The sequence below is a fragment of the Condylura cristata genome, unplaced genomic scaffold (genome assembly GCF_000260355.1).
Source record: "Condylura cristata isolate star-nosed mole 26May11 unplaced genomic scaffold, ConCri1.0 scaffold00021, whole genome shotgun sequence".
In the NCBI taxonomy this organism is placed as follows: Eukaryota; Metazoa; Chordata; class Mammalia; order Eulipotyphla; family Talpidae; genus Condylura; species Condylura cristata.
Genome location: NW_004567122.1, coordinates 2,388,300 through 2,410,860, shown reverse-complemented (window position 1 = coordinate 2,410,860; position 22,561 = coordinate 2,388,300). Strand labels below are relative to the sequence as shown.

Here is a 22,561-nt window from a genome sequence, read left to right as displayed (position 1 = left end):
CATCGGGGAACATTGCAGGGGAGAACAACAGCCTTCCCGTGTCCAGCCTTCACTACAGGGTGAGCGCTGGAGCCCAGCACAGCACTCGGCATTCCTGCCCCTGACTGGGAGGGAGAGGCCATGCTCCCTGGGAGTCCCCCTTCCACAGGAGACGTCCCATCCCAGCTCAGAGGGCGCACGGCCTCCTGTTGGACACAGACTGCACTTCTGTGTACCTCGAAAGGCCTGAGACCTGTCATTCTGTCACATAAAAATGGGCATTTCCCGAATGTCATGAAGAAACAGAGGGGAATGAGGGAACATAACCCCAAAATGCAGTGTTACTACCCTCTCTGTGGCCTGTTGTCCTACGATTAAAACAGACTTTGCTCAGCTGAGACAGAAACCACAAGGGGAACATACTAAGTCAGGGAAACTTGCTGAACCAACAAGGCACTAACTCCAAACCTTTGGGTCCACGAGCTCAGTCCAGGCCCTGGGTAGGAGGCCACTTTCCAGGCCTCGTGTCTGTGGAACTGTCGTGGTGCAGGGGGGGCCAGCATTCAGGCGAGGAGCGCCCTTTCCATCACATCAGTTTCGCCGTGTTCATGCGGAATAAGGGCAGAAGACACAGCACGCACAGGGCATTTTGAACATCCTCCCTCTCTGGGCCACTCATGGGTGCAGCGAGTAGAAGGTTCTCACCATCCTCCTGGGTGTTTGTGGAGCTGCGTTTGGCTGATCATTTACAGGACGGGACTCACGCTCCACCGCTGGTCTTTCCCGCCACCTGCACAGCAGGGTTTTCAGCTGGCAAGAAAATGAGCTGTCAGCACTTAAGATGAAAGGGTTTAGAATAAAAATCAGTGAGCAGTGAGCAGAAGTGAGTTTGATTTCGTTATCTGAAGTGATGTGACTGGGTGACGAGGCGAGCCCCACCAACCCTGCTCCTCCAGGCGGCACTGGTTAGAGCTTTGCTGCCCCCACTTTCCTTGACTCGGCAACACTCACCACTCTGCCTTTGCCTGTTGGCAGAATGGCCGGGAAGGTGGGAATAGCAGCACCCAAGGGGTCCGACCAGCTCCTGAGCTCCGCTACAAACAGTTCAGCAGCACCCAAGGGGTCCGACCAGCTCCTGAGCTCCGCTACAAACAGTTCTGGCGGTTTCATTTCCACTGAGGAGGGTGGCGCTCTGGCCCCTGGACGGTTGTGGGCTGGGGGGGTTTGAGGCACCCTGCTGCTTGCCCTCGCCACTGTGCCTCAAACCTCCCACTGACATCTGGCATGCTTCTGCTTAACAGCTTGCTGTCCGCAGAGAAAAAATGAACGAGTATTTGAAACACAAATGAGAGACCACAAAATAAAAGTGGTTACCTAGGAGGAATACCAAGAAACAACTGCGGGCAAGCGGAAATTAGATGCGGCTTGTGTAAGCCGGAGAGTAGGTATCAGGGACTCGGTCAGAGGTGATGGCCTCCCTCTGCCTGACCGCTGCCTGCCAGCTTTCTACCTGAAGGCCACGGCTTCTGCTTTGCTGTCTGCCGGCCCTGAGCCGTGCTGTTTGAAGCCGTCACCTCCCGCAGAGGGCGCTGGCCTAGGGCTGCTCTTCCCTGGAAGGCGCAAGCCAGGGCAGAGCCGCCTCCCCACGTCCCTGCCACCCAGGCGCCACAGAGAACGGTTCCTGTAGAACTGCTTGCTAGCCTGCTGCTGTTTGGGAACAGGAAACAGAAATAGGCCCTGCCCACGAGAAAGTGACCGGAGCTAAGTGGGGGGCCCGGGGTGTCAGCAGAGCCACAGACAGCTGAAGCAAGCATGGGCCTGGCACCGGCAGGCACTGTTCTGTGGGCAGTGCTGGCAGCACCAGGAAGCGGGGCGGGCACGGAGACAGGGTGGCCTTTTCCTGGTCGCGGACAGAGCAGTTGGGGGGGTCACTGCTAGAGAATGGGGCAGTGCCCCCCCCCGCCCTGCCCCTTCCCAGGCCCTCGGCTCCTCACTGGCCCCAGCCGCCGGCCACGTGTATCACAGCCGTGGAAGGGTTCATGGAGGGAAACTCAGAGGCGCCCACATGGATTTGGGTTTCTGGCCACTGACTGCGTACCAACATGCAGTCATTTCCAGACTGTTTCTCCTCAGGTGCATTTTGGGGAAAACAGCTGGTAATCAACTGCGTTATTTTTAATTTTCTGCAAATGCATTACATGACACACCAATTCATAGCACCAGTTTTTTCTTAGCAGGCATTTTTCATAAGAATTTGAAGCACTAGACTCTACTTCAGTGAACGTTCGCCATAACTTCCAATACCTGGAATTCAGGGCTTCTGTTTCTCCCCGTCGATTTGCAAACGCTGTTAGAGTTGCCTGTGTCTCACTACGGCAGGAGGCCCCTGTGCGCCCCCGGACGCGCCCCTGCTCCCTCACTCAGTAAGGCGCACACCTTTCAAATCACTCTACATATTTCCTTTCACCTTTTAGGGAGAAATGATTAAGAAGGAACAAAAAGACGGTGAGGAAGACGTGGCTTTAACCACATCCGAGTGGGCCCAATGCGAGCGGTGGCCTGCGGGGCGCGGGGGCGTGTGCTGCAGGGTCTGCGTACGCCGCTCGTGCCTACAGAGCGTCCGCGTGAGGTTCTTGAAGTCTTGCAAGTGAGTCTAAGATTCTGTAGAAAAATGCGAACGCCAAGAATGGGGCTGATTGAAGGTGAGAGGACAAGGAGGGCCCGTATGGAGCAAGGGAAGAGCCACATACCTGGGCCAGGGGCCGAGGGTGCTTGCTCTTCGTGGTCCCAGCAGAGAACAAGGGCGCCGGGGGTGGACCAGAATGCCCGGCAGGGGGTCTGTGCGCCGGTCCCGTCACAGTTCCGTTCCTGGGTGGGGTGACGGCCAGTTTTGCAGCCAGGCATTCTCAAGAGGCAGCATGCGTAAACTACTCTTTTGAGAAATTCCCCAAGAGCCCCGAGCAGGGGTTGGGGTCTTGTGCTTCGTAAGAGTTTTGCAGACCAAAGGAAAATATACGGATTGGAAGAAAATTTGAAAGTTGTCTCTTTCTAAGTAAACCGTCTGTCTTCAAACTCAGGAAAACCACTTATTCGGGGAGCAGGATAAACTGTGAAAGTGAGAGGAAGAGGAGTTAGCAGTCTACAGAGAGAGGGAAAAGGCATCTCCAGCCGCTACTAGCCCTACTGGTGCTACTCGATGCTTGGCACAGGCTCTCTTTAGAGAGCTACTTTTTCGGCTCAGTGGAAATGGCCCTTAGAAGGAGGCGGCGTTACATTATTTAGGGCAGAAGTAAAGCAGATCACTGACAAACAGCTTCAGGGAAATTGGTCAGTTTTCCAGTAGTGCAACAGTTTGTCAAAAACTGTTTTCAGGTGAGCTTACTCCCTCTTGTAGCGGCCAAACCAGCAGCCCACAGGGGTGGTGGGGAGAGCTGGCATCAGCCCGCCAGGCCTCACCCCTCAGCCTGCAGGCTGTGACCCCGCTGTTTGCACCAGGGAGCGTGGCCGGGAAGCCCTTGCGCTCAAGTGGCCGCTTTGTGTTCGTCTGCAGCATAAAGCTCCCCCCACACTTCCTCCCCCCCCGCCCCAAGAGCCCACACGCCCCCATCCCAGGAGCAGGTGTGGGACACGCCCGCCGGTGCTCCACGGAGCCCAGGTCCCACGGAGAAGACACTGTAGACATCAAAGGCAGAGGGAAGATGAAAGCGCCTTGGAAGCAAGGCCCTGTCAGCCCCTCGCCCTCCACACCCTCTGCGCCAGTGACCAGGAGGCGCCAGTCTGGCGGGCAGATGTCGGCTGCATGGGGAACCAGCTGCCATCTCTGCGCAGGACTGTGCAGGGTGGGGGAGCAGAGGGGCTGGACCCTGGCAGCCACCTCCAGAGAGGGAGAAGGTGCCCTCATGGTGACTTTAAGGCCCTCGGGGCAGTGACCTGCGAGAGGACTGACAGTCAGGTCAGTCACCTCCAGAGACACGTAGCAAATGTCCTCACTTGTTGGCTGCTGAGCGCAAAGTCAGGGCACGGTAGGGCATCTCCGCCAGCCTACAGCCAGCCCTGCACATAGTGTGGGCTCCGCAGTGTGGACTGAGCCTGGGTGATCGTCTCCTCAGATGTGTAGAAGAGACACAGAGAACTGGTGACGGCAGGCATGGCTGTTTTTAGTCGACAGAGGGCTTTGGCCGGCTCCATTTTGACGAGGATTAGACTGACCAGTCCACAGGCTGGCTAGGTGGAGAGCAGACCCTGCTGCCCACATATGGGACCCTACACACTGGGGCCACACAGACTCCACGGTGCCAAAGCAGCAGCCTCACAACTGCAGATCCAGCCCTGCTCCACTACCTCAAATGGAGCCGCCTGCCCATTGCCTCTGGGAGTCCTGACCAGGCTGCCACTTACTCACTGGCCACTCCAGGCTGGGTGGGCAGGGGGGAGAGGAGAAAGTGAAGGCCTGAGGGGACCACACCCACCTGAGGCTGAGGGCCTGGAGCTTCACTGAGCTTCACTTCCCAGTGCCAAGTGGAGTCACATAGAAGTTGCGCTGTCGTGTACCCCGCAGCAAGGCCTCGAGCCTCAGGGGAGAGTTCCTGCAGCGGGACTGATGTGGAGCGGGTACCAGGGTGGCGCCAGGTCCTGTAGAGGTCGCCTGGGGCTGCCTTCCTTGAGATGCAGAGCTGTCATCCTAGCTGGCCAGACCTTGCACAGAACAAACGATCATTTGGGTATAGGGAACAGACACAGACACAAACCCAAACCTCAGTTTTGCAAAAGCAGCAGCAGCAATTCAGATGCTCCCTCTGGCTCCGGGGTGTCTGCCTCCCACGGGGTGTCCCTGCTCTTGCCCTCTTTCACTGTTTGGGGATACCACATCTCTGGGCGGCCCTGGGCACCTTTGGGCATCTTCAAGGCCCCAGGAGGTGCACTCGAGGTGGCCTTGGCACACTGTGGTGGGGGTGTCCCTGTGGGCTCCTGGGTTATTTGTACATCGGGGATCTGAGGTATAGAGGGTGGAGTCTGGCTCGCGTGTCCTAGTGGTCCAGTGCGGGTCCCCCAGCCTCAGGGGCTGACCCCGCCTCTTAGTGGCGATGGAGTCAGGGGTCAAGGACTCACAATCAACTGTCAGCAGCCAGGTGTGGAAGCAGGTGATACGGGGGTTAGCTGCAGAATTCTGACTGTGTTGCAGAATCCTGGGTGGTTTGAATGGCGACTTCAGACACACACAAGGCAGATGGAGGGGCACACACAAAGGCCCCTACCCCGCACGCCGCCTGCAGCACTTTCTAACTAACCTTTCCCACCTGCACGCCCCACTCACGCCCACTGTCCACAGAACATTCTGCGCATCTCCTGGGCATCCCATTGGTTCATGCAAAGTGTTCCCTAAATGTCCAGGGAGCAGAATTCTTGAATGCTCGATACTGGCATTTAGCAAGGAAACCGACTACCATGAAAATACATCGTAATGGTAAAGGCCTGTGTTCTCGATTCTCCTGTAGCGTGCCGAGGAGCGAAGAGCCGACTGAGGCTGTGTCTTAGACACAGCTGTCCGTTGTGTGCATTTCCAGGGGCCTGTCACTTCAGGGTGCCATGACAATATGTGCGGCACTGCGGTGGATGGGCCTCTGTTTGCAGGAGGCTTTTGGCTGGTGAGATGTGATTCAGGGGTCCAGGGCCGCGCCAAGGTTCTGTGGGGAGGGACCAAAGTGTGTGGAGGACGAGCAAAGCTCATGCTCACCACACCCAGGTTATGCACCCCAATTCCCAGACAATTTTTTTTTTATTATTTTCGGTAAAGTCTGTCCTCAATGAAAACCATCCTGCTGTATCACTGGAAACACATTTCCGCCTTTGATTGGGTGTGGGTTGAGGACTCAGCAGCAAGCCCGCCAGACAGGCGTGGGTGTGGATTACACCCCATCTCTGCACCCGACAGCAGAGAGAGCCCAGGCAGGCAGTGTGGACGCCACGTTCTGCCAGGCTCTCCACACAGGCATGCGGTCGTGAGACAATGAATTTGTTAAGACTTAAAACTCTGATGGTTAAAAGTTTGATGAGCAGTTGCTGAAAAATATCAGTGCTCATTATTACAGAATCAGTTACTGTTGATTACTCTTGTAACTGATTCACTCTGTGAAATTGTGCTATTAAGATTTGTGATTTCTTTCTGGAAGGCTTCCAATGAGCAGGACTGGACTTTTTAGTTTGTGCAAGCTTTCTGTTATATATTAATGTCTTTCTATAAGAGATGCATTCAAATACTTCTCAGAATCATCATTTGCAAGTTATTCACAGCCTGCCGCATGGCGTCTGTTAAAAGTTCCACTCCATTCTTCTGGCTGTGGGGTACTCGTTCAAGGGCTCAGGCTTGGCTTTTCTGACCACCTTGGCCAGTGTCTCCCAGGGGGACTGGGCTTGAAGGGGAGCGCTAGATAGCCTCACTCTCTACAGCCTGGGGCTCTGCTCTGTCCTCAGCAAGGAGCCTGCTCAGTGCCGGCTTCACAACATCGATCTCCTCATCCGGTGTCAGTGTGGAAACCACGTGACTTTCTTCGGTGGTTCCGGTGATCTCATTTCAAATCAGAACATGTCACCATGACACTGCCTGGTCCCCTGCAGTGCCACGGTTGGCCGTGCCTCTTCCTGCAAGGGGACCCAATCCACCTTCTCCGGGCTATGTGTTCCCCCTGTGCAGAGGCTGAGGGACACAGTCCCTCAGATGCATGGTGACGTCCTCATCTGGACTAAAATCTTGGCGCCAACACGTAGCTTAGGAATGTGACCTGAAGGCCAGAGTCCTTATTTTCTGGCCTCTTTGCCCACAACAGGCATAAATCACCTTTTTACTAATGCGAGATATGAACATACCTCAGGCTGCTACTTGCTTTAAGTTCTTGAACAGGGGGCAGGACCTTATGTATCTAACGAGTGGCCTTGCACAGATGAGGGCAGGGTGGTCACCACACTCTTACGTGAGTCTGATTCCAGCCCAGAACCCTGGCCACTTTCGTGGGTCATGCGGAAAAGGAACTTTAAGCGACTGAAGACATGGCTGGTGAGGATGTGATGAACTCACTGTTATGCTCATCAACGAGTGAGACCTCAAACAACTGTCCTGGTTGGTGCATCCACGGGGGTGATACAGTTGACATGTCCTGTCACAAAGGACTGAGCTACGATGGGCAGTTGCTGGCCAACAATGAGTTCCTTCCTGTTCCAGCCTCACGTTTCCCAGCCCTGTCAAGGAAGCCGCTGGCGCTGCTCACCCTTCCCCTTCCTTGCAAGAGCATCTCACAGTGATGAGGGTTAGCTAGGACTACAGGACAGGACCCCCCATCAGGAAGGGGCTGATGGGGGTCCTGATGGGGCTGAGGGACCTGGCAGAGGGGCTGGCTGGCATCCTTTGGCATGCAGCGCTACTGGGAGTGCGGGCCCCACCTGCCACAGACCCCAGCATACAACCACAGGCAGCAAGGGGGCGCACGGTCCCTGCGGGGCCTCCGAGCTGCGAGACAGCAGAAGCAACTCCTCACTTTAGATTTCACACGCGTAGAAAGCACAACCAGCAAGTAACAGGAAGCAACTGGCGGTAGCCGCAAAGGTGGGAATTGAGGTTCAGCAGCAAACACTTGCAGACAAGCGGCTGGCCAGACAGTTACTCGGCAGCAGCGTGTACTGCAACGTTATCTGCTGTCCCTGGTGGGAGTTGTGGATCACTTAGCTGATTTTTTTTATTCATACAGAACTGGGGTACAGGCCAGAGATGCGGAGGGCGAGAGGCTTCACCAGAGACAGAGTGGGGAGCAGAACAGGCAGATCGACGAAGTACACTGCTGAGGGGAGCAGCGGGCGGGTCAGGAGAGGTCTGCCGCGCCATGTGGATCTCCTCCGGGGCAGGCGGGAATCGAACTCATGCAGAAGTGTCTTAAGCTTCTTAGTGCTGTGCTTTAACCCGCTGCGCCACCAGGGAGGGCCCACACTTAGCTGATTTTTTAGAAAAATGATTTCACAACATCTGCACATTCACCTGCTGACTTGCCCCATCCATTCACCATCATGTTAGGATGGGTGATTGCACGGCCCTTGTGATAATTCAGCGGCACACACTTCCGAGCACCCCGCCACAACGACCTGTTTACCGCACAGAACGGGGAATGCTGACGTCTCGAGCTTATGTGATGCTGACGTCTCGAGCTTATGTGAGCACTGGAGGTGTGGGCACAAAGATGACCCCATGCCCACAAAGAGCACAGAGGGTGAACAGGTGCTGTGCCGAGGGCAGAGAGGCATTAAGTATGAGTGGTGCGGGCTAATGGTACATCCAGCCAGTCCAGAAGTTTCCCCAGCAGTGAACTCACCGGATGCAACCTCTGAGTGATGAATTGGACTAACTCCGGAGGTGAAGTGACTGGAGCAAATATGTTCTTGGTGGAGGAAAATGTTTTCAGATGCACATTGGTGAGGGAGCATGGCTGACACCCCACTCACCGCTCCCCTCCCCCTGGAGGGGCTGATAGGAGCCATGTTACTAATATGCCTATTCTGTAAGATCACTGCTTTTTGGTTAAAACAAACACACTCCAAATAGCCCTCCAATCACACATAGTTCCAGACACGCACTGCTGTGGGATGGGAGGGAAAGCCATTTTTTTTCTGGAAAGTATAGGATTACAGGTTGACCAGCAAACATGTGCACAGTTGTATGACCCACATGGCAAATGATGCTGTCTTTGGAATTTTTTACCTAGACTTCCCATGAACCTACACAGCCCTGAGCGTGTGGGGGAGGACATACTTACCCAACCCCTGGGGTCTCCTTGCTTTGAGGCTATACACCACTTGTCTTTCCAACCATCCCACCTCCATGTCACATTTCAAAGCCCCGTATTTGCTGCAAAAGCTGCTGGCATGTGCGGCAGACATAGAGGTGCTAAAAAGAGTGCGATGCTAGCGCATCTGGGAGCCTCAGTCCTGAGCGAGGCCAAGAAGAGCAGTGCAGACACTGGCGCATGCGCTGTGCAGGCGGCACAGACCGGGTTGAGGGGAAGTGACTCCAGCCCAACACAAGACTGTGTTCTTTGTCTTCATCTAGTAAAAGGTCACCTGACGTCTCCTGCACTGGCGAGATGGCTGGGGCTGTGGTGGGGCAGGGATGGGCCCTCAGCGTGTTGTCCTCGGACTACTGACATGTTGAGTGTGTCACCGAGAGATGTGCCATACTACTGCATGTGAGTGCTAGGGTCACACAAATCGAGAACTCTGTCATTTGGCTCAGAATCTCTCCCTTTCCCTTCCTCTTGCGTAGCAGTTCAGTAGGGCTTTGTGGTGGACGATTGCGAGCCAGGGGGTGGTATCCAGCTGGCCCACACCTTGGTGGCTGACGACAAGCCACTTCTGCCCCGCCAGGCTCCCTCCCTGCCTCCACACAGAAGCGTCACTGGGCTGAGGGGGGTAGGAGGCCGAGAGTGAAACCTAATACTGATTGTTTTGGGGAGAAGCATCACCACAAACAACATGTGCCCTCGTATTGCTGTTATCAGACACTGAAAGTAAATACACCCTCCGAGCTGGGCCTTTTCAATCCACCTGTTAAGTGTCTGTGTCAGTGAGGCGCCTTGGCGATGGCAGTTGCGCTGTCTGGAAGGCAGCCACAGTCCCACCCAGGGGCTGCCACTGAGCATCACGTATGCGTCCGCCCCTTGGGGTCAGCCTCCCCTGCGCCATGCACAGGCCCGAACCCAGAGCGCCCGCCAGTGGGTCTGCAGAGTGCCCTGGTGTGACCCATGGGATGTGCCATAGCCCCAGAGCTGCAGATCAACCCAAACCCAACACAGAGGGCCCCGCGCAGTCCTCACCTGGCCCGACAAGACCCGCGAGGATCGTGGGGAACAGCCGAGCCGGGCTGTCATCATTCATGGCCAGCCTGTCTCCTCACAGCGCCCACTTGCTGCAGCTCAGGAGTTAGTCCCTGTAGCTCGGAGCTGAGTCCTACCAGGGTGGCTCCGGCTGGAGACCCTGCCAGGCCTCCTACTCATGTCCCTCTTCCTGGCAGGAAGAGGCGGCTTGGGAGAATTCTGGGCTGGGCCTGTGACACCATCCTGTGCTACTTTTTAATCGGGATGCTCGTCTCTTCCATCTGTGGCTATCACTACAGAGCAGACATTTGGCTCCAAGCTGCCCAGCGGCCATCTGAGTCTGGCTTCTCCCCCATGTCGTATTTGTTCTCTCAGTACTCCCCAGGGATGCAAGGTAGCTGGCCTTCTTGTCTACTGCTCTACGTTTGAATGCTAACACTTTCTATTTTCAAGCAGTATTTACACCAGGCTAAACATACATGTTAAACAGAGACTAAGCGTCTTTTCACTGCAAAGTGGATATTGTGATTTTACTCTCCTGTAAGAGAGCTGCCTTTTTAAGTTTGTTGGCTTTCAAATACTGTCAGGCTAGTCTAGTTCCTCGTGGAAATGAAAGAATTAAATGAGATTAGAGAAGCATGAAGTTGGCATATTCTATGCTAAATGAAATCAGTCAGGACAATAAACATTAGCTCAGTTAAATAATTGTTGAAACAGCGGGTTGTTTATACATACACATATGATTTGAATCTTGCCTTGATGGTCTGAATCTGCTAATAAGGTCACATTTGTGACATGAAAAGGAAAGTTTTCATCAGGAAACTGCAGTCATGCTACCTGACACTCCCGCAGGAATCCCTGGCCCTGGGCAAGCTAGTTGAAGTCTTCCACAGTGGAAAGCAGAAGGGATTAATTAGCAAGGAATAAGAAATTTCACGGAGTCTTTTAATTCTACCTATTTTGGAAATGGTATCATTTTAATGTATTGAAAATGAATTAGTGCAAGTTATGAAGTATCTGAAAGGCTCACACGAATGCTAAATTTTCCTCTCTTCTGTTCCACAAATAAGGCTAAAAAACTCTGTACAGCAAAAGAGACCACTGTTCAAACAGAAAGGTGACTACTGGGTGCGAGAAGGTATTTGCCACAAACAAGGGAACTTGTACAACTCAACAACAAAGGAGACGGCGCCAGTGGGTAGAGGCTCTCAGGAGTCATGTCGCCACAGCAGAGGCGCAGATGCCAGCAGCACAGGGGTGCTCTGTGTGTCACCTCTGTGGAGGCACATGGCTTCCCGCTCACACGGGCGGCGATGAGTACCATCAGAAAGTCAAGAGCGAGCGAGTGTTGGCGAGCATGGGGGGCGCCCTCCCCCATCACTGAGGGGATATGAGCTGCACAGCCTCTCTGGGAGACAGCACTGAAGTTCCACCACGATTCTGTAACCCCATTTCCCGGTATTTGCCCCAAGAATATGAAAACGCTGATCTGGAAAGACACTTGCAGCCCTGTGTTCACACTAGCCAAGGTATGGGAAGAGCGAGTGCGCGGCCGCAGAGGAGAATTCAGAGGTTACGCTCCCTAGACACAGTGAAATCCTATTCAGCCCGGAAACAGTGGCAAGATCCTGCTGTTTGAAGCCACAGGAGTGGCCCTTCAGGGGGTTATGCTAAGAAAGTAGAAAGAGAAAGGTAAATACTCTGATCTCACTCATTCATGGATGATAAAGAAGACAAAAAGGGCACTAATTTTTGTTTTTTTGGTTTTTCTTTTCTTTAAGATTTATGTATTTATGCTTACAAGAACTGGGGTGCAGGCCAGAGGTGCAGGGGATGAGAGGATTTCCCAGAGACAGGGTAAAAGTAGAACAGGCGGATCCATTGAAATTCACTGCTGAGGGGAGCAGCGGGCAAGACAGGAGAGGTCTGCTGCGCCATGAGGGTCAGCTCCCTGGCCGGGATCCAACTCGTGCTGCAGTGGCTGTAACAGCTTTAGAGTCCCATGCTTTAACCCCTTGTGCCACCAGGGAAGCCCCAAATTCACTAATCTTTAGACTCTAAGAATGGGGGTTACCAGAGGGAAAAGGAGGGAATATGGGAAGGTCAGAAGGGGCCAATTGGCTCATGGTGGGTGGCAAATGGACATTTGATGGTAGTTGTGGTGAAATGTAATCTTGAAACCTATGTGGCATCGTAAATGAATGTTCCCTCAATTAAAAGTAACCATGAGTAATCAACCTGCTACGCTTCCCCGGGAAAGTTGTCACACCTTCCTTGAGGAAACTTGGAGATAGCCTGAGATAACCTCATGCACGCGCCCTCCTTCCCAGGATGCTCATACCCTCCTTTCTCAACTGAAGATGCAGCGAGTGAAGAACTACTAAAACCCAGCATTCCAAAATTGAGCATGGCCTGCCATTTGGGTACAGAAGGATTACCACTGTTGACCTACATCGTAACAATCAAGAATATAGTTTGTAATCAAATCAGTAATTTGTAAGTATGTCACATTTCAGATCACCCTGCTGTCACTCATTGTCACTACAAAGGGGAATTGGATGCCGCACAAACACTAGAAAACACCAAGGCGCACATCTGCCACTCCTCACGCTGGTTTGGCGATTGCAGGAGACACCTGTAAGGAAAACCACTAAGCTGCCTGCTGCCAGCTCCAGAACTTTGTCCAACAGCCGAGCTCAAAACACCTCAGTCCTCCAGGCTTCCTGCCCTGGGACCCTTGGAGCCATCTCGCAGTGTCCTCCACAGGTTGTGTGGACACAGGAGGGAAAGAGCGTAGGCCTGTGGTGGCAGAACACAAGGCGCCCCTGAGGCTGGACCAGGGGGCCACCCCGGCCTGCTCCAAGGTCCCAGGCCCTGCCAATGGAACAATGGTGTGCAGGAAACAACCTTTTTGGGGAGGCCAACCACTTTGGTTTCTCAGCTGTCACTACTGACCTCCATCACACCGAGCGCCCCCGCATCGTGCCTTGTTCCCACAGCTGGCTGACTCCCACCCCGCCTCTCCCGCTGATGACACGTTTCTGGCTCCAGACAACTTGTGAGAGGCAACAAAGTGTTGTTCCCATCAGAACAGCAGCAAAACTAGGTCAGTCTCTCTCTCAAGAAGCAGGACGGTGGCCTCCCACATGGACAGTGTGATGTTCCTGTCCTCTCTGCCCACCCTCCCCCATCACAACAGGAATAGAAACTCAAGAGATAACTCACATTTGGGTTGTGGCCAAAACAGGTTGATAGGTTAGTGCAGCAGAGCGCGCCAGGACCCTTTCTTGTCTCAGGACACATGCGTGTGGGGTGTGGGGATACCTTTTTGGCCTTGTTGCATGTTCTAGTGGATGGGTAGTAATCAGCAGGAGAGAATCAATGCAACCTAAGTTGAAGTCTCAAGTTAATAGGCATTTTCTCCCTGCAGTTTGGGACTTAAACGAAAGAAAATCTCAGTTAGCTGAAGTAGGGCACAGTCGGTTTCATTTTGTTTCTGCAGGTTAGATAGGATTTGGCATTTTCTGGCCGTAGCCCTTCACCTGTAAGGCCGCTCACACGAAGTCCGAGCAGACCAAACTGAGATGAGAAAGGGTGGCTTCCTGAGCTCGTGTCCTGCCACTGTCCTGTCCCTGCAACAGCTGTGAGCCGAGCTGGCTCTTGGAATTTGGAGGCTTCTAGAAGTGGCCACGTTCATTTTTCTCATCTCTGAACCAAGCCCACCGTCAGATGCCTTCTCCATGTGTCTGTCAAGCGTTACCATCCAATGCTGCCGCACACCCACCCATGACTTGTAGAGGCCTGGCCAGGCTCTGTGGCTGAGAATCTCTCCTTACCTCATTCCCAAAACTCTAAACACGGATTCCAAATTAGCACAGAGGAAATGGGCTTAGAAAAATCCTTCCTACTGAAAGAAATGCTCATGTCTGATAGGCTTTATTTTCAAGCTGTGTCCAATGTGCTCACTCTTTTTTTTTTTAAGTTTCTGTCCTGGTTGTCCTGACAACTAGCATGGCTATTTATGGAAACCATTCTATTTTTAGCCCAAAAAGGGGGTTGGGCAATGCAACTTTGTTTCGTGGCTGATCACAGACATTGCTCACACATTCTTAATCTGTGACCCAGCTCTGCTATTATTAGGTGAGCCCCCGTCATGAACAGCTCTCTCCGTGAGGAGGGTGATCCCCGGCCACTTGCAGCCACACTTCTGCATTCAGCGTGGGTCTTTTTTTTTTTTTTTTTTTCCATTGCAGGCCTCTGCAGTCTCTCTTCATCCGTTTACCTCCTTTCTAGCCTGCGCAGATGGCCCACTCAAGTGAAGTAAATGGAGAGCCTCCATATGTCCGGTTCTTGATAACTTTCATAGTGGGTAGAAGAAAACATCTTAGGATTCAGTTGTAAAATCAACACCAGGGAAAGATATCATTGTTTGCATTAAATGGAAATGGACACTAAGATACTGGAATTCTACTCACTTTCTACTTGTCACAAGGTAACACATTTGCGCGAGACCTGGGACAGCCTTGAGGTTGGGAGAGCCCCAGCAGCACCTAGACAAGTATGTGATTCTCCCTGCTCCCCCGCCATGCTCTGATCACTTTCTCGAGACCTTCCATCACTACCTTAGTCATGTCTGTCCCCTACCCTGATCCCATTTCCAGACACTGTGGGGTTAATGTAGGAAGAGCTTCAGAAGAAAGTAACAACATCCTCATGGCCTCGAAAATGCTTTGTTTGAAACTCTTCACTGAGTAAGACGCCTTAGGCTGGAAACAGGGGACTCGCTATTCATGGGCTACACCCATGTTTCTTCCCATTCTCATGTTCTCACTAATAGTTACGCAAGAAAAAAGCATGGCTGAGTAGGTCTGTGCTGAGGACGCAGACTGTGGAAGGGAAGGCATACCCCAATGCCATTTCCCTTCCCGACACCTGATTCAGCCGCGTTATCTCATACTTTCTTAATTTTATTCATGGATACGCGCCGTTTATTGGAACCAGGAGTTTCATGCGTGCACTGTAGTACACCCTTGCATTTCAACTATTAAAACTTACGTATTCAGTTGTCAAAGAATTCCTCTAAATGTGTATGCTCTGGAACTCCACTCCAGGGACAAGGCACATCAGCAGTAACCTACCATTAAAAAACGTTCACTGCATACTTTTTCTTCCTACGTCATTTCTATTTCAAACTAATGCTAACTTGGAGCCTAATAAAACTACAAGTTCACTCCTGTATTTCCTCTTGGACAAACTGAGTTTCTTTCTGTAAAAACAGAATTTGTGGTGACAGTATTCAAGTAGAGGACCTCTGTGCCTCTGACGATCTGTATCGTCACCACTGTATCAAGCACTTCCCATATCATGGATTATGCTTTCAGCTGCTGAAAGTGGAAGAGGGTGACAATGCCTGCCTCCGTTTTCTGCATAAATTGTTACTTTAACAAACCACTAACTTTCTACTGCATAGACTTGTTTTTTTTTCAGGGATGGAATCAAGTCTTCCTTTATATTCAGGATCCCTTAAGACTTGTTATTTGAATTGTGAATTGCACATGATATTTCCGGGCACGTGTTTATTTCCGTTGAAAGAACATGTCCTATTTTTGAGGAAGGAAAACTTTTAAGACATCAAATGTTTCTTGCGAAACAATTTGATGAAATAGATGTAAATGAATCAGAAACATGTGAATTGTGTTTCTATTAAAATTAATAGCTTTTAATGTGAGGGAGTAAGTGCTTCGGGGGAAGAATGTGGCAAGGAGGGAAGTGACATTTGTTTTGTTTTCATCAGCCTTGGGTGCTTGAAAAATGGCCTAAGACTCTGGACTCAACCTCACCGAGATCCTTTTTAAGCCTTCCGATGAGGTTCCCGGATGGGACAAGAAGGCCCATGTTCACCTGAGGGATCGGCGTGGCTCCATGACAGTCCAGGCACGGTGCGGCCTTCAGGAGCAATGTAGCGTTGAGCTCGCGCCTGCTTGGGTTTCCTTGGAGCCTAGGCAGCACCTGACAGCCCTGCTCTGAGTGATTTCCTCTTTCTAGACAAAGGCGCCCGGGTTCAGTGCTGAGCACGGGCAGCTGCGTGTCCACGCGGTGTAGGAGAGGGGTGTGGGAGGAGGCATGTGTGCAGTCAGGTCTGGACCCTACTTCAGAAGCGAAGCATTCAAGCCACACTGGCAGTGTAGGCGCAGAAATTCTACCCTACGTTCCTATTCTCACCTCATGTACTTGCTTCCTATCCATGGCCTGGCTTCTTTTGGTTTCATGCACTTTTCTATTTAAAAAGGTAAGCATCTTTTCTCTGACAATTCAGGGATAAAGAACCACAGAGAAACCGAGGCCCCAGGAAGCCGTTGCTCTCGACTGCACACAGCACAAGGCCTGCTATGTGCTGTCGGCTGGGGGGTGGGGGGGGAGGGCGGCACGGTCTGCCTCCCAGCTCCAGGGTCTGCGCACAGGGAACGTGTAGTTCTCTGGCCACTTCCGGGAGGCCAGGCCAGGGTCACGTCACCGGGGAACAGAAGTGGACACTGAGAGCTGACAGGTCACATGGCTGACAACCTCAGGTCTCACAGGGTGAGAGGACTCAAGTCCTGCTCTAAGTGCGAGGCACTGCCTGGTGTCACAATGGAGCAACCCTCACCAAGCTGGAAGGAGGACGCAGCTCCTCTGTCTGTGCCAGAGAGATCCCTGCTTCGGCCGTCTGGCAACGGCTCCCCGCTGCTCCTCACAGGCTGAACTGAGGAGTCACTAGTAAAATATGTGTCCATCCCTGTGCAGGAGATGCGGTACACTTCAGCAGAGGCCATTCTCTGTTGTTTAACCTTTTTTTCACCCGGCTCGGTAGACAGATCCAGCAGCTTAGGGGACTGAGCTGGTCCACCTCCACCAGCTGGCCACCTCCACCGACTGCCCCCCACCCCCATCAGACTAGCCCCCCATCATGTGTGCAGGCCCGCCTAAGCAGCGCAGTCTAATCCTGTGTGCCCAGCAGTGCCAGTGAACCGTATACCTTCAGCACCTCTGTCCCAGCCACCTCTCCGCATCCGTCAGGCTGAGGTCACTGCAGCGGCCTCCCCCGCCCACCCTGCAGAGCGGCCTGGGCACTCACCCTCTGTTTGGTGCCCCACAGGCCTACCCCTGCAGCAGCGACAAGGAGTGTGAGGTGGGCAGGTACTGCCACAGCCCGCACCAGGGCCCCTCGGCCTGCACGGCGTGCCGCAGGAAGAAGAAGCGCTGCCACCGCGACGGCATGTGCTGCCCTGGCACCCGCTGCAACAACGGTGAGTGGCGCTGCCGGCACCCACTGGACGGTGACTGTGCTGCCAGGCCCCATGGGCTCCGGGGGGCAGAGCTGGTTTAGATTTAGGCGAGAAGGCCTAAATGTCCCAAATCCTAGCGCTCCGGGGTATGAGCCTTGGGTGACCCCGGCAGTCTGTGCTGGCCCGGGATTGTCCAGGTCAGTTCCACTTGACTGACACACAGATCCGTGCAAATTGCCGAAGAATCCTGTCCGCCAGTCTCAGCCTCGGCCCTTACAGGCAGCATGTCCTCTCAGCCCTCCCCACATCCCGCCGGGCCCTACCGCACACTCCGATGTAGTCGAGGGACATCTCCCCGAAGGCAACCCAGATATCTACGGCAGCCGGCCCGGGCGCCTCACCCCACCCCAGTAAAATCCCAGACAACTCAGGATTAGTGATGAGCTGAGCACTTGCTAAATGCCGCCCATCATGGCAGAAGGTCACAGAATCATGCACTCGGCATATAAAATGCTCCAACACACGTCCACTCATCTGTCCTGGACTTCCACACCTGGCTTCGTGGCAGTGGGCAGGAGACGCTGGCGGTGGGGCTGCCTGGCATCATCTCACATGCCCATGACATGGCTCAACCTTCACAGCTAGTTATGACTTAATGACAGGAATTCTGTTTCTACTCCTACTTTTGCCCAAAGTCACTTAGTCTTGACAGACATTATTTCAATCAAGGCAGCCTGGCCAAACTACGCAGTACTCTGTCCCAGGTAGGTAGACGATGCCAGTGATTGGTAACATGACCAACAGACTGACAGGTTGCCAGGTGATTAGCAGGCATAAGATCAGTAGGCTGACAGAGAGGTGGACAGGGCAAGTTGTCTATGGAGACGTGGCCAACAGACTGATGGGGAGCTGGGCAGGTGGATAAATGCTTCACCCCTCGCATCAGGAGCATATCTGGGCTAAGCCTGCACCCCACGGGCTGACTGACCGCTTACTGGCCATCTGCAGGCATCTGCATCCCAGTGACAGAGAGCATCCTGACGCCTCATATCCCGGCCCTGGATGGCACCCGGCACCGAGAGCGGAACCACGGCCACTACTCGAACCACGACCTGGGCTGGCAGAACCTAGGAAGACCACACACGAAAATGTCACACATGAAAGGTAGGCCCGCCTGTCGCTACGGCTTTGCTTTGTCCGTGTTTCAAAGAAAACATGGACGATTCTGTATGAGCTAGAAAAAAGACAAGTCGCTTTCTCTCACTTCAGTGCTAATATCCAGCTATGTTTATTAATGCCGAGGGCTGTAGACATCTTCCATGGCTAGAAAACAGCCATGGGCATCTCACCGCTCCAACCACTCACCGGCTTTTGGGGGAGTCTGTCTCACAGGGAGCTGAGGACGCTCCAGACTAGCACTTCTGTCTGAGGGTCCCTGAGTGAACAGGGTGTTGCTGTCACATGACTGCTCACGAGGCTCCAGCATCTTTTTCTCATCTCTGCAGATTCAGGAACTTTATTCCACTCAACCACCAGATAATACACTTTTCCTAATTGGAAAATTTTTTCTCAGCTTCTGAAACTATTTCACTAAGTAACTATTAAAACATTATTTGTAAACCGACTTCCATGGGGAGAAAAAGGAAAATGTCCTGGTGGGTTTCTGCAGGGCCACCACCCCCTTCCTTACTGGGCCATTTGACCTGCTCACGATGCTGCGCACCTGCCTGGCCGAAGGAGGCCCAAGGAGGTGCGCTGGGGGCACTCTCCCCAGCATGCAGGCGCGTGTCCAGATCAGCTGTGAGCGCGTCGCCCAGGCTGGGGAGTCCATGAACACTGCTCAAGTGCCGCGGCCTGAGCAGCCTCGACTACCTGTTGCAGCAGCCCTGGGGTAGGCTGCAGCCACCTGGCTGGAGGCGAGCCGTGGCCACAGCTCAGAGTTTCCTGTGAATGAGCTGGCCAGGTGCCTGCTCTCCCAAGGCCAGTAACCCCTTTCGGTGAGCCAGGCCTGGCTGCTCTCCCTCAGCTCCTCTCTGTCTTGCGACTGTCCATGCCCCCCCCCCACTCCTTGGCCGGGGTTCACCAGCGGTGCAGACAGGGAGGAGAAGCAGGAGGGCCCTCTTTGCCCAGGCAGGGCCTTGCTGGCTTCTGAGCCCTGGCCCGGGCTTTGGCTCCTGCCTGTGCGCCCGGAGTCCCCAGTCTGTGCACAAGGGCCCTCAGCCTCAGGCAGGGTGGCTTTCCAGCCCTGTGCCCACCACCCCTGTCCTGGCTCAGCGTCCCCTCCAGGCACAGCACTGACTGATGCTCTACCAGGGCCTAGGTACAGCCTTCCCTTCAAATCTGCTGATTTTGCTTTCCCTGAGCTTAAACTGATTCACTGGGAAGCAGCCCTTTGTTTACTATCCGCTCACCTTGTTAAACCGAAAGTCAACAAGGGCAGAAAGGTCCACGAACAGACTGCAACCCAGTGGAGGAAGACAGAGCATGGACCTGGCGATGCACGACGCCTGGCGTCTGCACGGCCGCTAATAGAAGCGGATAGTAGGTTTCTGCTTTTCAACAGAGCCAGTGGGTAGGAAGCTCAAGTTTTCCCGTGAGCGGGCCCCAGGGAAGACAGTGCATGTGAGAGCAGATCACTGAGTGTCGGGTCCGGTCTCTTGGTCTCCGCAGGGCATGAGGGAGACCCCTGCCTCCGCTCCTCGGACTGCACGGAAGGGTTTTGCTGCGCCCGCCACTTCTGGACCAAGATCTGCAAGCCCGTGCTGCACCAGGGGGAGGTCTGCACCAAGCAGCGCAAGAAGGGCGCACACGGGCTGGAGATCTTCCAGCGCTGCGACTGCGCCAAGGGGCTGGCGTGCAGAGTGTGGAAGGACGCCAGCTACCCCTCCAAGGCCAGGCTCCACGTGTGCCAGAACGTCTGACCGCCGCCCGCGGGCCACCCGCGCACCCGAGCGGCGTGCCCAGTGTGTTACACACAGCGGGGGCCAGAGGAGCTCAGCGGGACGGCAGCGTCAGAGCTGGCCAGAACGGGAGGAAGAGAGAAGCGGGGGTGGAAGGGGCCAGGACGTCGCCGGCCGACACGTTTCTGTGACGCAGGCCACTTATGTAAATAGCGTACATGCTCGTGGCAGTGACATTACTGGAGGAAAGAGCACATGGTGGAAAGCATGAGAGCATGGCAGTGACTTCCCAGGGGCTGGTGGTCCTGGGGACATGGCCCTTCAGGTTGGTGACTGCCTCTGAAAATAGCCAAAAAGCCATATTTCTAGTTTGTTACAGCGTCACACAAAGAGCCCCACACCCTGGCATCTGAGAGGCTCTGGACCAGGACGCCCAGTGCCAAAGCACGCATGGCACCGTCCATGTGCCACCGGCAGCAGCCTGCCGTTTCTCCTGTGGAACCCTCCTCTGCTGCCCACTCAAAAAAAAAAAAAAAAAAGCACCCTGGTAAGCCCCTCTAACCCCCTGAATAAAAAGAAGCCAAGGCCTATAGAAAATCTGGTTTGCCCTCCAACTGCCCACTCACATTTCTCAAGAATTTAGGTTGCCCGCTGGCAGAGCACCCACTCGGGCTGACAGTAGTGAGCTGTCTCGGCGCGGCCCAGTGCGCCTGCGCTTGTCCACGCACGGCGCCCCATGCGGTGTGCAGTGTGGAGGCGGCACAGCTTGTGACAGGAAGACCGTGTTGTTGAAGTCCTGGCATCCCCTTGGCTACAACTAGCAGCTGCACGTGTCCTCACAGCCCTGCAGGCTGGCAGGGAGGGCTGGCACAGCGAGACGCAGTCCCAAGCGACGGCACAGGGGCATGGGAGCTCAGGCAGCAGGCACGTCTCCTGAGGGAGCAGGTCGCCTTCTCTATGGCAGCCTGCCAGCCGGCTGCAAAAAACTCTCTGCGGGATTGGCGTTACACATTTACCACGCAGAGGAGCGCAGTGTGAGGTCCCATGACCTCAGACAGCTGTTACGGGTGAGGCCCTAAGCAGAGCTCGCTGTGAGGCACAACCCAGGGCCGTGGGACAGTCAGGCCCCACAGCCTCCGTCAGCCCAGCTGTCAGCCTCAGACCATCCCCGCAGCAGCTACTTACTGCCAAAGACACAGTTTGTTCCTGCAGCCACTCTGATTGAAAATACAAATGAAGTGACTTACGAAGTCTACATATGTCACTCTGTAGAAGTCACAGGTTCTAAATTCCTTGACACCAACTTATTATCTTTTAATTTACTCAGTTTGAAATATTATGTCTAGAGCATAAAGAAAAGGTCTCTTGCAGTTATCACTTTTCCTACTTTCCTTTTAGGCTGCAAGACACCCCTTAACGTTCTTCTAACCCATCTGCTGTGTCCAACTCGAGTCCCCCAAGTAGAAACTGGACCTGGGCCCGCAGGCCTGTTGGGTCCAGCTTCCCGCACACACCGAGGGTGGAGTAGACTGACCGTGTCCCCACACGCCTGCTCAGCGAGTCACAAGCTGACTGAGCAAGGTCCAAGTCTGCCCTGATAGGTCTCGCTTGGCTTGGCGACGTGAACATGGGCATTTCAGCCCGCTGCTTCCTACGTAGCGGTTCCATGTACAGTCTGGTTTCTGCATTTTCTTCCTTATGTACATCCCTTCCAAAGTTATTATTTGAAGTAATTTATTTACAGGAAATGTTAATGAGATGTATTTTCTTATAGAGATATTTCTTACAGAAAGCTTTGTAGCAGAATATATTTGCAGCTATTGATGTTGTAATTTAGGGGAAATGTATAATAAGATAAAATATATTAAATTTTTTTCCTCTAAAAACTGAATTAATATTTGTGATTTGCTGATGGGAAGAATTTCTGTAGAAGCCTGTCTTGCCCAGGCTGAAGCTAGAGGGCTGCAGCATGTGCTCCCACCCATGGTTGTGTATTCCACCTCCTAGAACATCTCAAGGCAAATGCTTTTCACAGACTTTTCAAGACACGAGGCCATCTAATCTCACTCCTGTGTTTCTCCAGAGCAAACTTTTCCAGGTTAGAGATGGCAACACACGGAGTTACTGACTGCTCTTTCTCTTTAGGATAAGAGTTCCAAGGAAACAAATCCTAACCCATGACTGTGGGTTCCTGGCTCATCCCCCCCATAGGACCTCAGCCAGGGGAGTCTGGAATGCCGTGCTCCAACTTACATGTTCCCCACCTAGGATGCAGACCCACTGTGTGGGTGCACAGCAGCCACCCTTGGGCCGCCCGTCATCAGTACTTGGGGGTAGGAGAAACCGAAGGAGATGCATGCTCACATTCACACACGTTCTCTGCAACACACGGAGGAGCAGCAGCAGCACAGAGGGGTCTGCTCGCCCATGTGGGTCACTCCCAGCTGGGAGGAAGCAGCCTGCACGCCAAGGTTACCTTATGGAGCTACAGAGAGACCCTGAGTGAGTAAGACCCGCTCCCCAGGGCCAGACGCACCTCATCAGCTAGCTACGAAGTCAAGCATTT

General features: G+C 53.6%; 1 protein-coding gene across 1 annotated transcript in view; it reads left to right on the top strand.

The window, feature by feature from the left end:
• DKK2 (dickkopf WNT signaling pathway inhibitor 2) overlaps window positions 1–21,734 on the top strand; it is an 80,333-nt gene extending 58,599 nt beyond the window's left edge. The window contains exons 2-4 of the mRNA XM_004686465.2: window positions 16,966–17,116; window positions 18,104–18,259; window positions 19,766–21,734. Of these exons, the coding sequence (XP_004686522.1) occupies window positions 16,966–17,116; window positions 18,104–18,259; window positions 19,766–20,016 (558 nt within the window). The 3' untranslated portion in view covers window positions 20,017–21,734. The remainder of the gene's footprint in view (window positions 1–16,965; window positions 17,117–18,103; window positions 18,260–19,765) is intronic.
• The last annotated feature ends 827 nt before the right edge of the window (window positions 21,735–22,561 follow it).